At 36.7% G+C, this 18,841-nt stretch overlaps 1 protein-coding gene and 1 long non-coding RNA gene across 3 annotated transcripts; one reads left to right on the top strand and one right to left on the bottom strand.

Annotated features, from left to right (window-relative positions):
• The first annotated feature begins 1,480 nt into the window (after positions 1-1,480).
• On the top strand, positions 1,481-5,569 carry LOC107775907 (putative late blight resistance protein homolog R1B-16). The gene is made up of 2 exons (XM_016595708.2): positions 1,481-4,408; positions 5,354-5,569. Exon 1 carries the CDS (start codon positions 1,693-1,695, stop codon positions 4,399-4,401), a length of 2,709 nt encoding a protein of 902 aa, XP_016451194.2. The 5' UTR covers positions 1,481-1,692; the 3' UTR covers positions 4,402-4,408; positions 5,354-5,569.
• Positions 5,570-5,599: 30 nt separating this feature from the next.
• Positions 5,600-15,919, bottom strand: LOC107775909 (uncharacterized). 2 transcript variants are annotated; one of them, XR_001645836.2, is made up of 6 exons: positions 15,585-15,919; positions 15,248-15,356; positions 15,066-15,165; positions 11,376-11,738; positions 6,379-6,558; positions 5,600-5,734 (listed from the first exon to the last, which is right to left on the bottom strand). It is a non-coding gene; the product is annotated as an uncharacterized LOC107775909 (long non-coding RNA). The 2 variants fall into 2 exon arrangements; XR_001645835.2 differs by having other exon boundaries at positions 11,376-15,165.
• Between the last annotated feature and the right edge of the window lie 2,922 nt (positions 15,920-18,841).

Raw genomic sequence — 18,841 nt, forward strand, 5'->3', positions numbered from 1 at the left:
AAAATAAACCGAAAAAATACCTAACCGTACTGAATAAATTTGTATGGGAAAAATATATTTATATATTAAGTTTAAAAATAATAAAGCATTAAATTTTCCTTGGGCCTTGGAATTATGAAAACGGTTACAAGCCAACAAATAACTAAACTCAAATTCCTAATTCCCAAACCTATTATACTACTTCTATTGAAACTAAATTATTTCCAGCATATTCACTAGCAAGATACAAGGTATTCTAGTGATTATGAGTAGCAAACTGCAATGTATTGAATATATTTTCTTTCATATGATTTAAATTTATATTTTCGAATATTTAATCTTCTACAGACTTTATTCTTGAGTCCCAACTTGCTTAATATCTTTCCACTCGTGTGATTTGTATATTTTTTGGTCTTTGATTAGTTTCTTTTACGCTGTTGTAGAATAGTTGATGGATCTATACTCTAGCTATCTTTTATGTTTTCTTAATTCATCGCCCTTTAAATAGTAAAATTGTCTAGAGAGTTTTGCTAAATCCTATAAAAGTAGGTATGTTATTGCATTCTACTTCTACTAGTGACTTTGAAATGACATTTAAAAATATATCAAAAATTAACCGAATCGCATGATGTCGAAGAGAAATCGACATGATTGGTACCGTCTCTAAAAGTCTAATTTTGATTATACACATAATATAATAACCAAAAAATTGATATTATATAAATTTTATAAAATAACCGACCGAACCGAACCATTGAAATCGCTAATAGATATACTCTTGGCGACAACATCACGCACCATGTCAACGCTTTATACAAACATAATTCCACGTAAAAAGATAAGGATAATACAGGAATTACCACATATATTTCTTGGCCAGCGCAGGAGCTGAGCAGAAAATAGGATAGTACAGAAATGTCTACAGGTACAGAAATCAACTGCTTACTTGAGAAGCAGTCAAAGAAGATGGCTTTAATTTTGTTTGTTGAAACAGACACCTCAGTTGACTTCCAACAACCTTTTTAAACATTTTCTGTTTGCCGTGTCGGTAACTTGTCTCAAGGAAAAAAAAATGGAACCACCACCACTCATTTAGAAGTTGAATATTGGTATTTTGCATATATTTAATTTATATGTCAAAAGAAAATATTCTCTTCGTCTCAATTTACGTGAAAATATTTAGATTTTGAGAGTTAAATGAGTTGTTCTTTGACTATAATTTAAATATTTCTTTTTATTAATTATTACGACTATAATACTTTTTACATAATTTTCGATTATGTAAATTTTATTCAAAAAGTTTAAAGATATTGTTTAAATATACGGTCAAAATTAACAAGTTGGGATCTCGAAAAGAGAAAAGTGTCACATAAATTGAGACATAAGAATTACCACTTAACAAAATGACGGCACTGCTAAATCAAACTATATCATCTAAATCTAAATTGAAACTGGAAAAGTATATTTTTTGGGACTATTCAGATTAGTAAGTATATAAAACTAAAACTAGAGCTGGGCTTCCAGTTGGTTGATAGAGACAAGAGAGTGGACCAAGCTGGAAATGTGATGGAAGCTAACTTGTGATCTCAATAAACAAAAGAAAGACCTTTCCACTTTCTGTTCTAAATTGAGAAATTAGGAACTGTCACACAATTAGATTCTACTCTCCCTATTGTTATCACACACAAACGAGAGAAAGAGAGAAACTGAGACATGGCTTATACTGCTATTACTTCCCTTATGAGCACCATACAACAATCAATGCAAGTTACTGGACTTAACCTGCAATCGTTCTATGAAAAGCTTGAATCTTTGATAGCTATTACGGAGAAACCATGCAATAAGATAGGCAATCTTGGTGCATTGACAAGATTGGAAGCTGAAGTGATAGAGCTAGCATGCAGCACAGAAGATATGGTTGACTCGGAATCAAGAAATGTTATGGTTGACCTGAAATCAAGAAATGTTATAAACATAATTTCACGAACAGTAACCTTTGGGAAACTTCGTTCCCTCTTGAACCAAGCAATACGAGACATTGATTCCACCACGAAGAAGTGGATAGGAACACAGACCAGCCTAGATCTGAAAGCACAAAATACGATTCTTGCCTCTACATCTGAACGTGCTTTGGAGCCCGAGAATATGATGGTCGGCCATGAAAATGAATTCGAGATGATGCAGGTCCAACTCGCTAGAGGAGCTAGTGAACTAGAAGTTGTCTCAATTGTAGGTATGGGGGGCATTGGCAAAACAACTCTAGCTAACAAAATCTTCAGTGATCCACTCATTATGTATCACTTTGACATTCGTGCAAAAGTTACTATTTCACAAGAGTATTGTGCGAGAAATGGACTCCTAGGCCTTCTGTCTTCTATCACCGGAAAGACCGATAAACCTTATGAGCAACAAGATGATGGGCAACTAAAGGACCGACTTCAAAAGCTTCTAAAAGGTAGGAGATACTTGATAGTCGTTGATGACATATGGAATGAAGCAGCTTGGGATGATATAAAACTATGCTTCCCAGACTGTAACAATAGGAGTCGAATACTCTTGACCACTCGAAATGTGAAAGTGGCTGAATATGCTAGCTCAGGTAAGCCTCCTTATCAAATGCGCCTTTTGAATTGCAATGAAAGTTGGGATTTACTGCACAAAAGGGTCTTTCTGAATGAATGTTTCCCCCCTGAATTTGAACAACTTGGGAAACAAATTGCATTAAACTGCAGAGGATTACCTCTAGCAATTATTGTAATTGCTGGACTTCTCTCCAAAATCGGTAAAGCATTGGATGAGTGGCAAATGGTTGTTGAGAATGTAAGTTCATTAGTAAGCACAGATGTTGATGTCCAATGCATGAGGGTGCTGGCATTGAGTTACCATCACTTGCCTCATCGCCTAAAATCGTGCTTTCTGTATTTTGCAATCTTCCCAGAGGATGAACAGATTTTTGTCGATAAACTTGTGGAGTTATGGGCGGTAGAGGGATTTTTCAAGGTAGAAGATATGAAAAACATAGAAAAGGTGGGGGGAGAATTTCTAAAAGAACTTATAGATAGAAGTTTAATTTCAATCCAAAATTTGAGTTTTGATGGAAAAATCGAGAGTTGTGGAATGCATGATTTGATCCGTGAACTATGCTTGAGGGAAGCTCACAACATGAATTTTGTGAATGTTATTGGAGAAGAGAATGATCGAAATCCTTGTGCGCAATTGATGCATTTTTCGAGGAGTCGAAGTCGGATCAGTATCCAATTGATCAATCCAGACGATTCTATTGAGGCAAAATTGGCTATATATCCTGAAAAAGATGCCCGTTCTATTATCTGTTTTAGAGGGCATTGGTTCGTGCAAAAGTCGTTGCGTTTCAAGCTAGTAAGAGTACTAGATCTTGCTTTAGTGAGATGTAGTACTTTTCCGAGGGGGATACTTGATTTAATTCATTTGAGATACCTTGCTTTGACTCTTTATCCTCACTTGGAGTCGGGAAAAGAGATTCCCTCAACAACAGTCATTCCTCCACTGATATCTAGCCTATGTTATCTGCAAACTTTTAAACTTTACCTTCCTTTTTCCAAAGACCTGGTCTTTCCTTTCATATTACCATCGGAAATTTTGGCGATACCACAATTGAGGCACCTCTTTTTAGATTGGAATTACTTGCAGTCTTACAAGCCTACAAAGAAAAGTTTGGTTCTGAAAAATTTGCAGTGTCTGTCTGGATGGAATCCTTGGTATTGTACTGGCTCTGTCTTTAGACTATTTCCCAACTTAAAGAAGTTGCAAATACGTGGAATCCCAAAAGACTTTATTAATCACTATGCACTCTTTGATTTTTGCAACTTAGATCAGCTCGAGGAATTGGAATTTTGTGTTACTTATCCGCGTTTTGGTTGCTTTCTGGATAGAACTACACATCAAGAAGGCCGTTTGAGGCTTCATACTCCCCCTTTATTTAATACAGAAGATGCTTTTGCACCTTTTCGGCTACCTCATCCAAATGATTTTCCACAAAACCTAAAGAATTTAGCTTTTAGTGGCACTTTTTTTCGTTGGAAGGATTTGAGCATTTTTGGTAAATTGCCTAAACTCGAGTCCCTTAAACTTGGATATGATGCTTTCCTAGACAAGGAGTGGGAAGTATTTGATGAAGTATTTCCTCGCTTGAAGTTCTTGCTCCTCGAAGATTTGGAGATTAGGCACTGGAGAGCCAGTTGCGATAATTTTCCTTTCCTTGAACGACTATTTCTCAAAGGTTGTTGGTATTTGGATTCAATCCCTCAAAATTTTGCAGATATAACCACACTTGCTCTAATTGATATAAGGAGGTGTGCAAAATCTGTTGAGAATTCCGCCAAGCAGATTCAACAGGACATGCAAGATAACTATGCAATTTCTATTGAGGTCCATATCCATTAGGCTAATTGTAAGAAATGATCTTCCTTGATTTAATTGTTGCTTGTACAAGTACTATTTGTGTGTCTAAATTATAGAGTATATGTTAAGGCTAAGCCTTGGTTGGCCAAGAATATTTTACTTTGTTTAATCTATGTTCAGTTTGATTAAAGGACTAGCTGTTGTATGGAATATCGATATATAGAAGAAAATAACATAAATAAACAAAAACCAACTCCTTTCTATACTTTCATATGGTTCACTTGTGATTAGCATACTGCTTTATTTATTTATAAGGACAATTATGTGCAGTTGGTGTGAAAACTTCCTTTGTGGTAGAAAGTGGAAAGACATATACCATCTCAACAGAACATTCCACTAAATTTCATATGCTTTTGATGTTTATAGTAGTTGAAATATAGGAGCCAGACACCATTTCTTTGCTGCTTTCTTGTGTGTTTCTTAAGTTTTTACTGTTTTGCATTCTCTTGTGTCTTAGGTTAGCTTCTAACATTAACAATACTCTTAAGTCTTAAATGTCTATGGCTCTTAGTATGTTGTCCCAGTAGTGAGCAATATGTAAACTTTTCATATATGCATGTCAATGTTTGCTATAATTTTCTCTTGTTCAGATATACAACAAAAACAACAACAACATACCTAGTGAACTCCCACAAGTGGAGTCTGGGGAGAATAGTTAGTACGCAACCTTACCCCAACCTTATGCAGGTAGCGAGACTGTTTCCGATAGTCTCTCGGCTCAAGACAAGCATGCATAATCACTACAGTAGTATGAAAGTCAGGGAAACAGTAACAACAAGAAGATATTAGAAAAATCAAAACACAAGCAACATAAGATAGTAATAGCTCTTGTTCATAGATATGTAAACTTTGTATACATGTATGGCAGTGCTTGTTATAATTTTCTATTGTTATTTAATTTTGGGGACATGATTTGATTTTTATTTCTCTGCAGGATAAAACGGTCATGACCTCAAGGTGTTTCGAAGATTAGTTATTCTCTGAAAGAAATATCGATTCAAAAGTCACATGTTTGAGTGGCCATCTCTTTCCTTTCTAAATTTTTAGCATGGGGGTTGGATGAATTTCGATGGCTTGTAATTCAATTGTATGTTATCTTTTAAAAAAACTTAACACTTACTTTGGAAATGCGTAGTTTGGATTACAAAAACTATTTCTATTTATACATAAAATGATTATATAGTAGGGAAAATGTATAATTAAACTTAGCGGCTCAAATAAATATCAGAGCAACTGTAGCAATAACATCTTCGTCGTCTTTCTCTTCCTCTTCCTCTTCCTCTTCCTCTTCCTCTTTATGTTTGAGCGCGGACCCCTGTTATATAAGAGAACTTTTTAATCCAAAATTTCAATATCTCGAGCTGATTTAAGTAGCAAAAAATAAATAAAATCATGAAGGATGTTTTTCTACCTATCTGATGTTTTTTCTTTTTTGAAGGAAAAAAAAGAAGCAAATGCCGGGGACGATAGAATCAAGTACAGTTATGTACAATAACTTGGTCAGAACAAATTAAAAGATCATTTTCGAAATTAAAATATAAAATACTTAATAAAATTTACATCAAACCCTGTGAATTGACTTAATAAATAAAATTTAATTTCATTACAACTCACATCATTTAACACGACTTCTGATTGAAATGGTTACAGAAAATTCAGTTAATGAATGAATAAGGGGATCCAACAAAAACAATTATTAAGAGTAGTTTCCCCTAATATGTACTCCCTCCGTCTCAAATTATTATTTTTCTCCCCTTAAGGAAATATTAAATAGGAGAGGTTTTTGTCTATTTTAACCTTATTTGTGTCTTAAAATATAACCTCTCTTCATTTAATGTTTACTCATAATTGACGTATTTGTACTCATCAAGAACAATTAAATTAAGGGTAAAATAGGAAAAAAAGAATTAAAGTAAATGAATGATATAAGAATTAAATTGAAGGAAGAAGATGTCTTACTATAGTTCAATTGGTTACTGGTCCGACCTCTACTATTTGAGGACAAATGCATGGATTGTGCACATGAATTTTGATCATTCTTTTCTCCAATAAAATTCACAATATTCATGTTTCGAGCTTTCTTGAAGCAGAGTTCCCGGATCACATTATGCATTCTACACAACTTGATACGTCCATCACCTGTCAAATATTGGATGGAAATTAAACTTCTATCTATTAGATCTTTTAGACATTTTTCTGCCACTTCTTCTATGCTTTTCATCTCTTCTACCTTCAAAAATCCCTCCGCTGCCTATAATACCAAGAGTTTATCGACATAAATCTCTGCATCCTCTGGGAAGATTGCAAAATATAGAAAACATGCTCTTAGGTGATGTGGTAAGTGATGGTAACTCAAAGCAAGCACTCTCATGCATTGGACGTCAACATCAGTAGTGCTTATCATTGAACTTACTTTCTCATCAACACTTTGCCACTCATCCAATGCTTTACCAATTTTGGAGAGAAGTCCAGCAATCACAGTAATTGCTAGAGGTAATCCTCCGCATTTTAATGCAATTTGTTTCGGCTTCGGATTTGGATTTGGATTTGGTCAAATGATCGATTGATTGATTAATTTTTTGGACCAAATTTATTTGTTAATAGTAAATATTAACGTAAGATTATCCGCATTTATAACGGATATTTTCCAATCCGTGTATTGACCACAAGGCAGCCGCCTAATGCTTTTCCCACCATGATTGTGCTTGCTCCACAAACAAGCTAATGTTTGCTTCACCTTGGTCTTCTTCAACACTGGCTGCTATATATATGTGCAACAGATGTTGAAGAAAGACACTCAACACTCAACACACAAACTGAAATCCTAAAATCGCTCAACAGATTTGGCTATACATTGCACTCCTTCCTCTCAGCATTTCCATACGATTTTCTGAGTTTCTACTCCTTCGTTCTGCATTGTTTTAACTTCAAACAAAGCAACTGTAAGTGTGATTTGCTACCGAACTTTGTGTTCGCTGAAACACTGGGGTTTGAAGTACCGCTACACCAGTGTATGATTCGTTCTATCCCGAGAGGAAATAATCCATTACCTTGGGTACTAGGAGGGGATTAAATTCCTTAAGGAAATATTGTGAATTCAGTGGGCTCGAATTAATTACTGTTTCATTACGTTAACTTATATTTTGCAGAATTATTATTTACAAATACAGCAATATTGGCGGGACTAACAATCTTAAAGAATTTAATATTTATTTCTGTATTTGTGTTATTGTTATTATTCTGCAAACTAAAACCTTTGTGATTTTGTGTACTCCCGTTTTGGAGAGTAAAGCCTTTGTGGCGTTTTGTTGGAAGATTAAAATCTACGTGATTTTTACTCCAGTTTGAAAACGTTTATTAAACGTTTGTTTGTGTCATTCTTTTACAGAAAAAATGAAGACTGAAAGCGAAAACCAAGCTGTTCCGATAGTGACTGCCAACGCATCGACAAGCCGAACACCGGCGTTGGCACCGGCAGAAAAACTCGGAAAATTTTTCGGGATTGATTTCAAGCGCTGGCAGTAGAAGATGTTCTTCTACTTAACTACGTTATGTCTACAGAAGTTCATCAAGGAAGATGTTCCTGATCTGCCAGATAAAACTCCAGAGAATGAACGCTTTCTCGTGATTGAAGCGTGGAAGCATTCTGATTTTTTATGCAAGAATTATATTCTTAGCGGACTGGATGATAATCTGTATAATGTATACAGTGGCATGGAAACGTCAAAAGAATTGTGGAATGCGCTTGAAAAGAAATATAAAACTAAAGATGCCGGGATGAAGAAATTCGTTGCCGCAAAATTTTTGGACTACAAAATGGTAGATAGCAAGTCTGTTATTACCCAAGTCCAGGAATTGCAAGTGATTATTCATGATCTACTTGCTGAAGATCTTGTCATCAACGAAGCATTCCAAGTAGCAGCAATGATTGAGAAGTTGTCTCCGTTGTGAAAGGACTTCAAAAATTATTTGAAACACAAACGAAAGGAAATGTCTCTTGAAGATCTCATTGTTCGGTTGAGAATCGAAAAGGACAATAAAGCTGCTGAAAGGAGAGGCCGTGGAAATTCAACAATAATGGGAGCAAATATTGTTGAAACTAACAAAAAGAGGAAGAAGGCTTCTGGTCCGAAATACAACCCAAGCAAGAAGCGGTTCAGTGAAAACTGCTACAACTGTGGGAAAACCGGACACAAATCTACGGAGTGTCGTGCTTCGAAAAAAGACAAGAAAAGGGGTCAAGCAAACATGGTAGTAAAGCATGATGATGTTGATAACTTATGTGCCATGCTTTCTGAATGTAACTTGGTGGGAAATCCTAAACTGTGGTGGTTTGATTCAGGAGCCACTCGCCATGTTTGTGCAGTTAGAGAAGCTTTTGCTACTTATGCTCCTGCTGGACCCGGAGAGACAGTTTATATGGGAAATGCTTCAATAGCAAAAGTTGAAGGATATGGGAAGATATTTCTGAAAATGACTTCTGGCAAGGTCATGACTTTGAACAATGTCCTTCATGTTCCTGAAATGAGAAAGAATTTAATCTCTACTGGACTTCTTGTTAAGCACGGTTTTAAGTGCGTTTTTGTGTCCAACAAGGTTGTCATTAGTAAGAATGAAATATTTGTAGGAAAAGGTTACCTCACTGAGGGCCTTTTCAATCTGAATGTAATGGTTGTGGAAAACAATAATAATATTTCAGCTTCTTCTTACTTACTTGAGTCAAATGATTTATGGCATGTACGTTTGGGTCATGTCAATTATAAAACCTTACGGAAAATGATTAACTTGGAAGTACTGCCTAAGTTTGAATGCGAAAAAAACAAAATGTCAAACATGTGTGGAATCTAAGTATGTTAAACATCCTTATAAGTCAGTTGAAAGGAATTCAAATCCTTTAGACTTAATTCACACAGATATTTGTAACATGAAGTCAATACCATCTCGCGGTGGAAAGAAGTATTTCATAACTTTTATTGACGATGGTACTCGATATTGCTATATTTACTTACTGAATAGTAAAGATGAAGCAATAGACGCATTCAGGCAATACAAAAATGAAGTTGAAATGCAACTTAACAAGAAAGTAAAAATGATAAGAAGTGATAGGGGTGGTGAATATGAATCTCCTTTTGAAGAAATATGTTTAGAATATGGAATTATTCATCAAACAACAGCCCCTTACACGCCCCAATCTAATGGGATTGCGGAAAGAAAGAATCGCACATTAAAGGAGATGATGAATGCGTTGTTGATAAGTTCTGGTTTGCCACAGAACTTGTGGGGGAAGCCATTCTTACGACTAATCGAATATTAAATCGAGTGCCCCATAGCAAAACACAATCCATTCCATATGAAAAATGGAAAGGAAGGAAGCCCAACTTGAATTATTTTAAAGTGTGGGGGTGTTTGGCAAAAGTGCAAGTTCCTAAACCCAAAAGGGTAAAGATAGGACCGAAAACCGTTGATTGTGTTTTCATAGGATATGCGACAAATAGTAAAGCATATCGATTTCTGGTTCATAAATCAGAAAATCCCGACATTCATAATAATACGGTTATAGAATCAGATAATGCTGAGTTTTTTGAAAATATATATCCGTATAAAAAGGAATGTGAGTCATTTGGTGAAGGATCTAAACGACCTCGGGAAGAAACAAAAGAAAGTACATGTAATCAGGAGGATCCAAGACGTAGTAAACGTCAAAGAACGTCTTCTTCATTTGGACTAGATTTTGTGACTTTCTTATTGGAGAATGAGCCTCAAACATTTAAAGAAGCTATGACTTCTTCGGAATCATTGTTTTGGAAAGAGGCAGTCAATAGTGAAATAGAATCCATATTGAACAACCATACATGGGAATTGGTTGATCTTCCTCCTGAAAATAAACCTTTGGGTTCTAAATAGATTTTTAAGAGAAAAATCAAAGATGATGGCACTATTGATAAATTCAAGGCAAGACTCGTAGTCAAAGGGTATAGACAACGAGAAGGTCTAGACTACTTTGATACATACTCTCCAGTTACAAGAATTACGTCCATACGGATGTTAGTAGCATTAGCTGCAGTGTATGGTCTTGAAATTCATCAAATGGACTTCTTAAATGGAGAGTTGGAGGAAGAAATTTACATGAAACAACCTGAAGGGTTTGTGGTTCCAGGTAAAGAAAAGAATGTATGTAGACTTGTTAAGTCTCTTTACGGACTAAAACAAGCACCCAAACAATGGCATGCAAAATTTGACCAAATAATGTTGTCAAATGATTTTAAGATAAATGAATGTGATAAATGTGTGTACATTAAAAATATTCCAAATCACATAGTCATTGTTTGCCTATATGTGGATGATATGCTGATAATGAGTAATGACATTGCCAACATAAATGCTACTAAGCGTATGCTCAATAGCAAGTTTGATATGAAAGACTTTGGAGTTGCTGATTTAATTCTGGGAATTAAGATCCATAAGACTCCTCAAGGTCTGGCATTGTCACAATCTCATTATATTAAGACAGTACTTGAAAAATTCAAGCACTTAAACTTTAAAGTTGCAAAGACTCCAATTGACGTGAATCTTGCATTAGCAAAGAATAAAGGCCAAAGCATATCACAATTGGATTATGCTCGTGTGTTGGGATGCTTAATGTATATCATGAATTGTACACGACCAGATATAGCTTGTGCTATAAGTAAACTGAGTCGATATACGAGCAATCCAGGCCAATCTCATTGAACTTACTTTCTCATCAACACTTTGCCACTCATCCAATGCTTTACCAATTTTGGAGAGAAGTCCAGCAATCACAGTAATTGCTAGAGGTAATCCTCCGCATTTTAATGCAATTTGTTTCCCAACTTTTTCAAATTCAGGAGAGAACCCATCGTTCTCAAAGACCTTTCTGTGCAATAAATCCCAACTTTCATTAAAATCTAAAAGGCGCATTTGACAAGGTAGGTTACCTGAGCTAGCATATTCAGCCACTTCCACATTCCGAGTGGTCAAGAGTATTCAGCTTCCATTGGTATAGTCCGGAAAACATAGTTTTATATCATCCCAAGCTTCTGTAGTCCATATGTCATCAATGATGATCAAGTATCTCCTGCCTTTTAGAAGCTTTTGTAGTTGGTCTGCTAGTTGGCTATCATCTTGCTCAAAATATTCATTAGTCATTCCACTTATAGTAGAAAGAAGGCCTAGTAGTACATTTCTCACTCAATACTCTTGTGAGATAGTAACTTTTGCACGAATGTCAAAGCGAGACATAATGAATGGATCACATCAAATTTTGTTAGCTAAAGTTGTCTTGCCGATGCCACCCATCCCTATAATGGAGAAAACTTCAAATTCACTTATTCATGATGGAATCAATGCGTTCTACCGCTTGTTCCAAGCAACAACAAAGTTTCCAGAAAGCGTTGTTTCGTAAAGTTGGTGTTTTTGAACAAAGAACTTTTATTGATTGCGAGTCAACCTTATCTTCTGCATGAGTATATGTGTGATGCAATTTGGAGTTTGTGCATAAAGAGAAAGGCAGAATCTCTCTTTTATTTCCACAACTTATTTAAAAACAGAAAGTGCAAAGGTTTTTCTTTTGTTCTTGAGACAAGTTAGCTTCCATCACATTTCCAGCTTGGTCAACAGTCCGCTCTACTCACTATCAACTAGCTGGAAAATCCAGCTCTAGTTTTACTAAGTCGTTTTACTACTTACTAATCTGATTATCTGAATATTCGAAAAATATATTTAAGAAAATCTACAAGTGTTAATACTCTCTTTTTGTTCCAAGATGTTTGTCACTTTTCACTTCTCAAGTGTCATACAAAGTAAACTTTAATTAATATTTTAAATTGCATTGTTTCACTGAAGCACTTCATGTTTATACAGGGTCCGGAAAAGGGAGTGTAATGTAGATAGCCTACCTTGATGCAAGTATCAGCAGCTGGTTTCACGGCTCGAACCCAAAATTCTCCTTTTTTAGGAATAAAGGTCCCTTTTTTCCTAACTTCAGTAAGAAGAGATAGTGTCTATGAGAGCATTAAGTAGTGAAGTTTGATTTATATTCGTTTGAAATACCAAAGAACTTCAAAGAAAAGAGGTAAAGAATTTAGCAAAGGAAGTCCTTTATTCACATTACAAGTGGTCTTGGCTTTATTTTTGCTAAGTGGCACTTCATATATATTAATTTATATAATATTTTTTGCTTTTTGAAATTCAAACTTATTAATTTTGACCGTACATATAAATATAAAATTTTTAAGTTTTTTAAAACAAAATTTATGTATATTTGAAAACTACGTAAAAAGTACCGTAGACTGTAATAATTAAACAATTCAACAACAACAACAATCCAGTGAGATCCCACAAATGGGGTCTGGGGAGGGTAGTGTGCACGCAGACCTTACCCCTACTTCGGAGGAATAGAGAAGTTATTTCCGGTAAACTCTCGACACAAGAAAAAGTAATAATTAAACAATTCATTTTAATGTATTAAAGAACAACTTATTGAACTCATGAAATTCGAACAACTTCACTTAAAGGAAGGAGGGTGTATTTTGGTTTGACATATAAAGAAAATATATGCAAAGTATAACATTCAACTTCTAAACGAGTGGCGGTGAGAGTTCCATATCTTCTTGAGACAAGTTGCCAACATGGCAAACGAAAAGCATCAAAGAAGGTTGTTAGAAGTAATAAATTGAAGTCTGTCAACAAACAAAATTAAAGCCATCGATCTTCTTTGACTGCTTCTCAAAGTCAGGGGCGGAGCTAGTGAGCGTATTACGGATTCGGTCCAACTCACTAGTTTTGGTTTATACTTTATATTTATTTGATGAAATTTATTGAATATGTATAAATTATTATTAATTTAAAAACCAACAACTTTAATTCGAAACCATAAATTTCAAATTCTAACTCCGCGGCTTAAAGTGAGAAGTTGATTTATGTACCTGTAGATATTATTGGAGTAAAATTGGAGGAGGGGAAGGGGGGACGTAAACTCCCATTCTGCCAAAAGTTACAATACTTACTATCCTATTTTCTGCTCAGCTCCTGCGCTGGCCAAGAAATCAGCACAAAAGCTTGAGGTGGATATATGTAGTAATTCTTGTATTATCTTTTTTTTTTACGTGGAATTATGGTAGTAATAAAGCGTTGACGTGGCACGTGATGTTACCACCAAGAGTATAACCACCTTATAACTCAAGCGGACAAATATATAGACTTATTGAATCAGTATTAAAATAGCATGTCTCATTTACTGCAATTTACTTTATTTTACTTTCTATACTTGCTTGAATACGAAAATCTAACAAATTTTGTGCGGTAATTAAATTCTGTCTGAAGATTCAATTAAGTAGAGTGATCATTACTAGACCTCATTTGTTTTTATTAAAACTAAAAGGTAATACTAAAATGTATATTAAAATCTGAATACTCAATAATTAAGCATGTGAATATATAAAAATTGTCTTTATTTACATTAAAAATAAAACTAACCTAAAATACTAACAATCTAATACTATATCAATAAAATACTTTTAAAAATAATATGGTTGATGGTGCCAACTGAGGAGATGTTGGTTGTGGATAGTAGCTAGTAGTTAGTAGTGACGGTGGCTAACAATAACTGTTAGTATTGGTAGTTGATGGTGGTCGTTGGTGGTGGCAGCTAATAATTGTGATGGATGATAGTAATTGCTAATGGTGATGGTGACTGATAGCTATAATTTGCGATATATAATGATGGGTGATGTGGTGATTGTCATTGTGACTGTGGCTGTATGATAATGGTGGTTGGTGATGATGAATTGTAACATGTGGCTAGTGATGGTGATTGTTGATTGCAGTGATTTGGTGGTAGTGCTTGTGATTGAGGATGGTATGTGATTGTGGGTGGTGATGGTAGTTGATAATGATAGATGGCGGCAATGGTTAGTAATAAAAGTGAATGATAGCATCTTAATGATTATATATATTAAAATTTTGTAATAGATTTTGATCACTCAAATCTATAGCACGCTAGAGCATGTTGTGTGTTTTACAATATGTACAACGGATTGGAAGATAAAAAATTATATAGGACAGACACTATATAAAAGGTACTCCTAATATACAATTGAATTACAGGCCATCCAAATTCATCCTACCCCATGCTAAAAGTTTAGAAAGGAAAAAATAAAGGAAGGAGATGGCCACTCAAACACCTCGATATTTCTTTCGGAAAACTAGCTAATCTTTGAAACACCTTAAGGCCATGACCCGTTTTATACAGCACACAAATAAAGGAAAAAATATGAAATCATTTCCCCAAAATTAAGGAACGGTAGAAAATTATAACAAGCATTGCCATACAGGTATAAAAAGTTTACATGTCTCTGAACAAGAGCTATTACTATCCGATGTTGCTTGTGTTTTGGTTTTTCTACTATCTTGTTATTATTATTGCTTCCCTGACTTTCATACTACTGTATTTTCTTTCTATATACTATATGATTATATATGCTTGTTTTGAGCCGAGGGTCTATCAGAAATAACCTCTCTACCATATGAAAGTAACAAGTACAGAAATGAGTTAGGTTTTTGTTTATTTATGTTGTTTTCTTCTATCGGAGTAGGTTGTGGTTTCAGGGGAGTGGAGAGGAGCATACCTCGATTAGCAGTTCAAGCCTCTCTAAAGCTGAGATTAACTTTCCATTAAGCAAATTCAAGTTGTCTTTTGAATATGGTTTGGTGCCACATTCGAAGGAACTGCAATGCCTAATTGAAGTTAAGCAAGCAGAATTTGCACAACCATGAAAGAAAGAAAAATGTATTAACAATATAATCATACCTGGACAAGGATAATATTCATCACTTTTTCCGCCAGTAAAAGTAATAGTGTCATCAGTTGATTTCTATCTCCAACAATCTGCCACATCTCCAACATCGCGATATATCTACTGGAATATAAAATGATGTGAGCAGAGGGACCAAATCAGTCAATTTATCTGATTTTCCACTAAGGGGTTAAAAAAAAAGAAAAAGTTAAAAGTGATTGTGGCCAATAAGAATTGAACCAGTGACATTACAAATATTTTGAACCCCTTGAACACTAAGCTATGCCTTTGGGTTATGTCAATGCGATTCAAAATATAATATATAGAGGTACAAATAGGATTTTGCCTTACACGCGCAATGTAATTTTCCGGCGAAAGGGGTGAACCCCTAAACAAAACCTTCACTCAGTATCCAAAACACAGATCTTTCATCATGCTAAGCAATAAATATCTGACCAGCAGAAGCGCAATAGTCCGTTGGACAATCGGAGACCTGATCCAAATAAAGTGAAAAACATTGTGTGTCGCAAGCAAGAGAAAAATACATAAGAATTGAAGTCCCAAGAAAACTGAGATAAGACTCAGACTAAAGCAAAAAACGACATGCATTCACTTCTGCCTTCCAAACTGAATATAGATATAATCAAGTAGCAAACAAGCCTTAGCCTTATCATATAGTTTGGACACAGAACTACAACTACAAGCAACAATTATAAGAAGTAAATCAAGGAAGAAGATGTCTTACAAAGGCTGACGGATATTGACCTCAATTATGCGCGGGGTCCAGTGTACTAAGCTCCTTCTATGCGCGGGGTCCGTGGAAGGGCCGGACCACAAGGGTTTATTGTACGCAGTCTTACCCTGTATTTCTGCAAGAGGCTGTTTCAGAAATGCAGGGTAAGACTGCTTACAATAGACCCTTGTGGTCCGGCCCCTCCCCGAACCCCGATATCCTCTTGAATTTGTTTGGCGGAATTCCCAACAGATTCTGCACACCACCTAATATCAATTAGAGCATGGGTGGTTATTGTTTACCTTCAAAATCGGATAAAAATTAAATTTGTAAGTGATTTTAAGGATATGCGGATTAATTTAATACAAAACGATAAATTGGGTTAGAATGAACAAATAAAAATATAGTAAATTCAAACCACACGAGTAGGATGATTCCAACTTTATTGAAATATTCACCCTCGATTCAGCTCACGGTGAGAATTATTGATGAATAAAAGAAAAAGCTTAGAATAACAGTGAAAATAATAGTATCTTGCCTTGGAATGCGTGTTACAATGCGTTTAATGAATTATCAGACTCCTCTTTATATAGTAGGAGAATCCTACTCTAAGTACAACTCTATAAAAGGTAAAAAATTCTTCTATTTAACTGATTGCCGGTTCTATATTGATGCGTGTCGAGATCCACGCCATGATATATGGCCGATCGCGGATATTACAGCCTTCTGTTGGTCGTGTTTGATTACCCGACAATGTTTTCCGAAGTCTCTTAGTATTTGGAACGATCTTGAATCATGACCCCGATATTCTCAACGACAGACAATCGCCCCCCCTAACCCTGACTCGATGAGACCCTTGCTTCGATTCCGATCCTTCGCAATCATATATCGAGATCGCTTTACCCTGTTAGAGGCCGGAGTGTATCATGAGCTCGATTTTTACCCGTATACAGATAGTCCCCTTATTTCTCGGAAAGCAAGCTGGCGAAAACCAAATGAGCATCCCGATTCCTTCTTCAATACACCGTGACATAAACGACAAAAAGCCCGAAATGTCTCGTCAGTCATTCCCGGGGGTTGTTCGGTTGCTGATGACTTCAAGGTCGAGAAACCCTCCTCAGTATAGGGTCAGTGTGAGGAGGCATCGAAATATATTTGCTCGATCACCGAAGACGATCTCCCCTTAGTCCGAAAGGACTATAACTGGGCTGATAAAGTCATAGTGGTCCCCGACTTTGAGGAGTCCATTACTACACATGTTGAAGGATACCTAAGTGTCTACACTCATCCATTTGGGCCCGGTGGATCCGGTCATCATAAACTTCTGCAAGAGGTACGAGGTATGTCTCGGCCAAATTCACCCTTCACTGTGGAGGATCGTGATCCTCCTCCGAATTTTTGTGAATAAAATCGATTCGTGCACTTTCACCATTGATCATATGCTCCGTTTATACAGTCCCTGAATCTTTCGGGGGGAGGGGTACTGATAAAGCTTGTTTGCCGAGCAAGCAAAGCCCCATTTTTGAGTATCGATAAGGACCGGGACCGAGGCTGGCAGGGTCGTTTTGTCCGGGTGAGGACCTCGGACTTGATCCCGGCCGAATTCAGGCCACTTCTCGAGAAGTGGAATGCATCACGTAAGTAAAACTTTCCCTCGAATGTTGATTTCATGTTCATCTCTCTTTTTCTCATTGGTATTCATGGTAGTGCAGCTGTAGCCCGGGTTTCAAATGTTGTCCCTCGACTCAAGGAGTGGGTCGAAGGTATTGTCTCACAGATGCCCTACACCGAGCGCTCGTGGTGTAAACTCTCGAAGGTCCATTGGGAGGCCCGTTCCCATGGTAAGATTTCTTTCCTGAGTAGGTTGAGTTAGTCTTTTTCTCATAGCATTACATCCTTATTGTTTTTTCTTTACTTCTCTTTTGCAGGTTTGCCTAAGACCGTCGAGATTAGGCCCTCGGTTGGGGATGAGGACTTACCTACCGATTCTTTCGCTTCGGGACATCCCGGAGCCGCAGCAGGGGAGAAGAAAAGAAAAAGGCCCCCAAGTTTGTCGAGCTCGGAGAAAAAGAAAACGAGAAGGAGGCTGGTTCGTAAGCCAAAGGAAACCTCCAGCTCCCGAGTGCTTGACTCAGAATGACTTTTCCGGCTTAGAGACGAGCCCGAGGAGGATGAAATCATCATGGCCCATGAGCCATCTATCCCCGAGGAATGGGTGGCAGTTGAGGGGGACACGATAGAAGCGAATCCACCTCAAGTTCGCGAGGCAGATGCCGAAGTAAGGGCCGAAGACTCGCGAGACACCGACCCTAACCCGCCCGACGTTATAGATATTTCGGGGTCGCCTTTGTTCACAGAATCAATGTTTGATGAATCCCGAACGATGAAGGAGCGATCTCATGAAGGGGTCCATGGAGCGGATGATCCCCTCCAAGGCATTTTTGATGGTGTGGACTCATCCACCCCGGAGGATTTTACTGGCTTTGGTGACTTAGAGGTGCCGGGGAAACGTCCACCCTCAGAGGCTGGTGGGTCGAGCTTGAGACCGATATTGACCAATCGGTTCCCCACTCCGAGCACAGATCCTTTCTACTCCCGTAGGGATAGCTAGTTACCTCCGGTGTTTGGTAACCGAAGAAGAACATGCCAAAATGAACAAGGTAGATGCGTCATGCCTGTTCAACGAAGCACAACATGTGCTGAACCATGTAATTCTTGATAATTATCGATAATTCTAATATCTCTTCTAATATTTGAATTTATTCTTGATAATTCTAATATCTCTTCTCGTATTTGTAGGCCTCGGTGCTCCACCACGAAACCTTCCTCCGGTACCGGGATGAGCTGAGCCAACTCGAGGCCGAAGTCAAATAGC

The sequence above is a fragment of the Nicotiana tabacum genome, chromosome 21 (genome assembly GCF_000715075.1).
Source record: "Nicotiana tabacum cultivar K326 chromosome 21, ASM71507v2, whole genome shotgun sequence".
In the NCBI taxonomy this organism is placed as follows: domain Eukaryota; kingdom Viridiplantae; phylum Streptophyta; class Magnoliopsida; order Solanales; family Solanaceae; genus Nicotiana; species Nicotiana tabacum.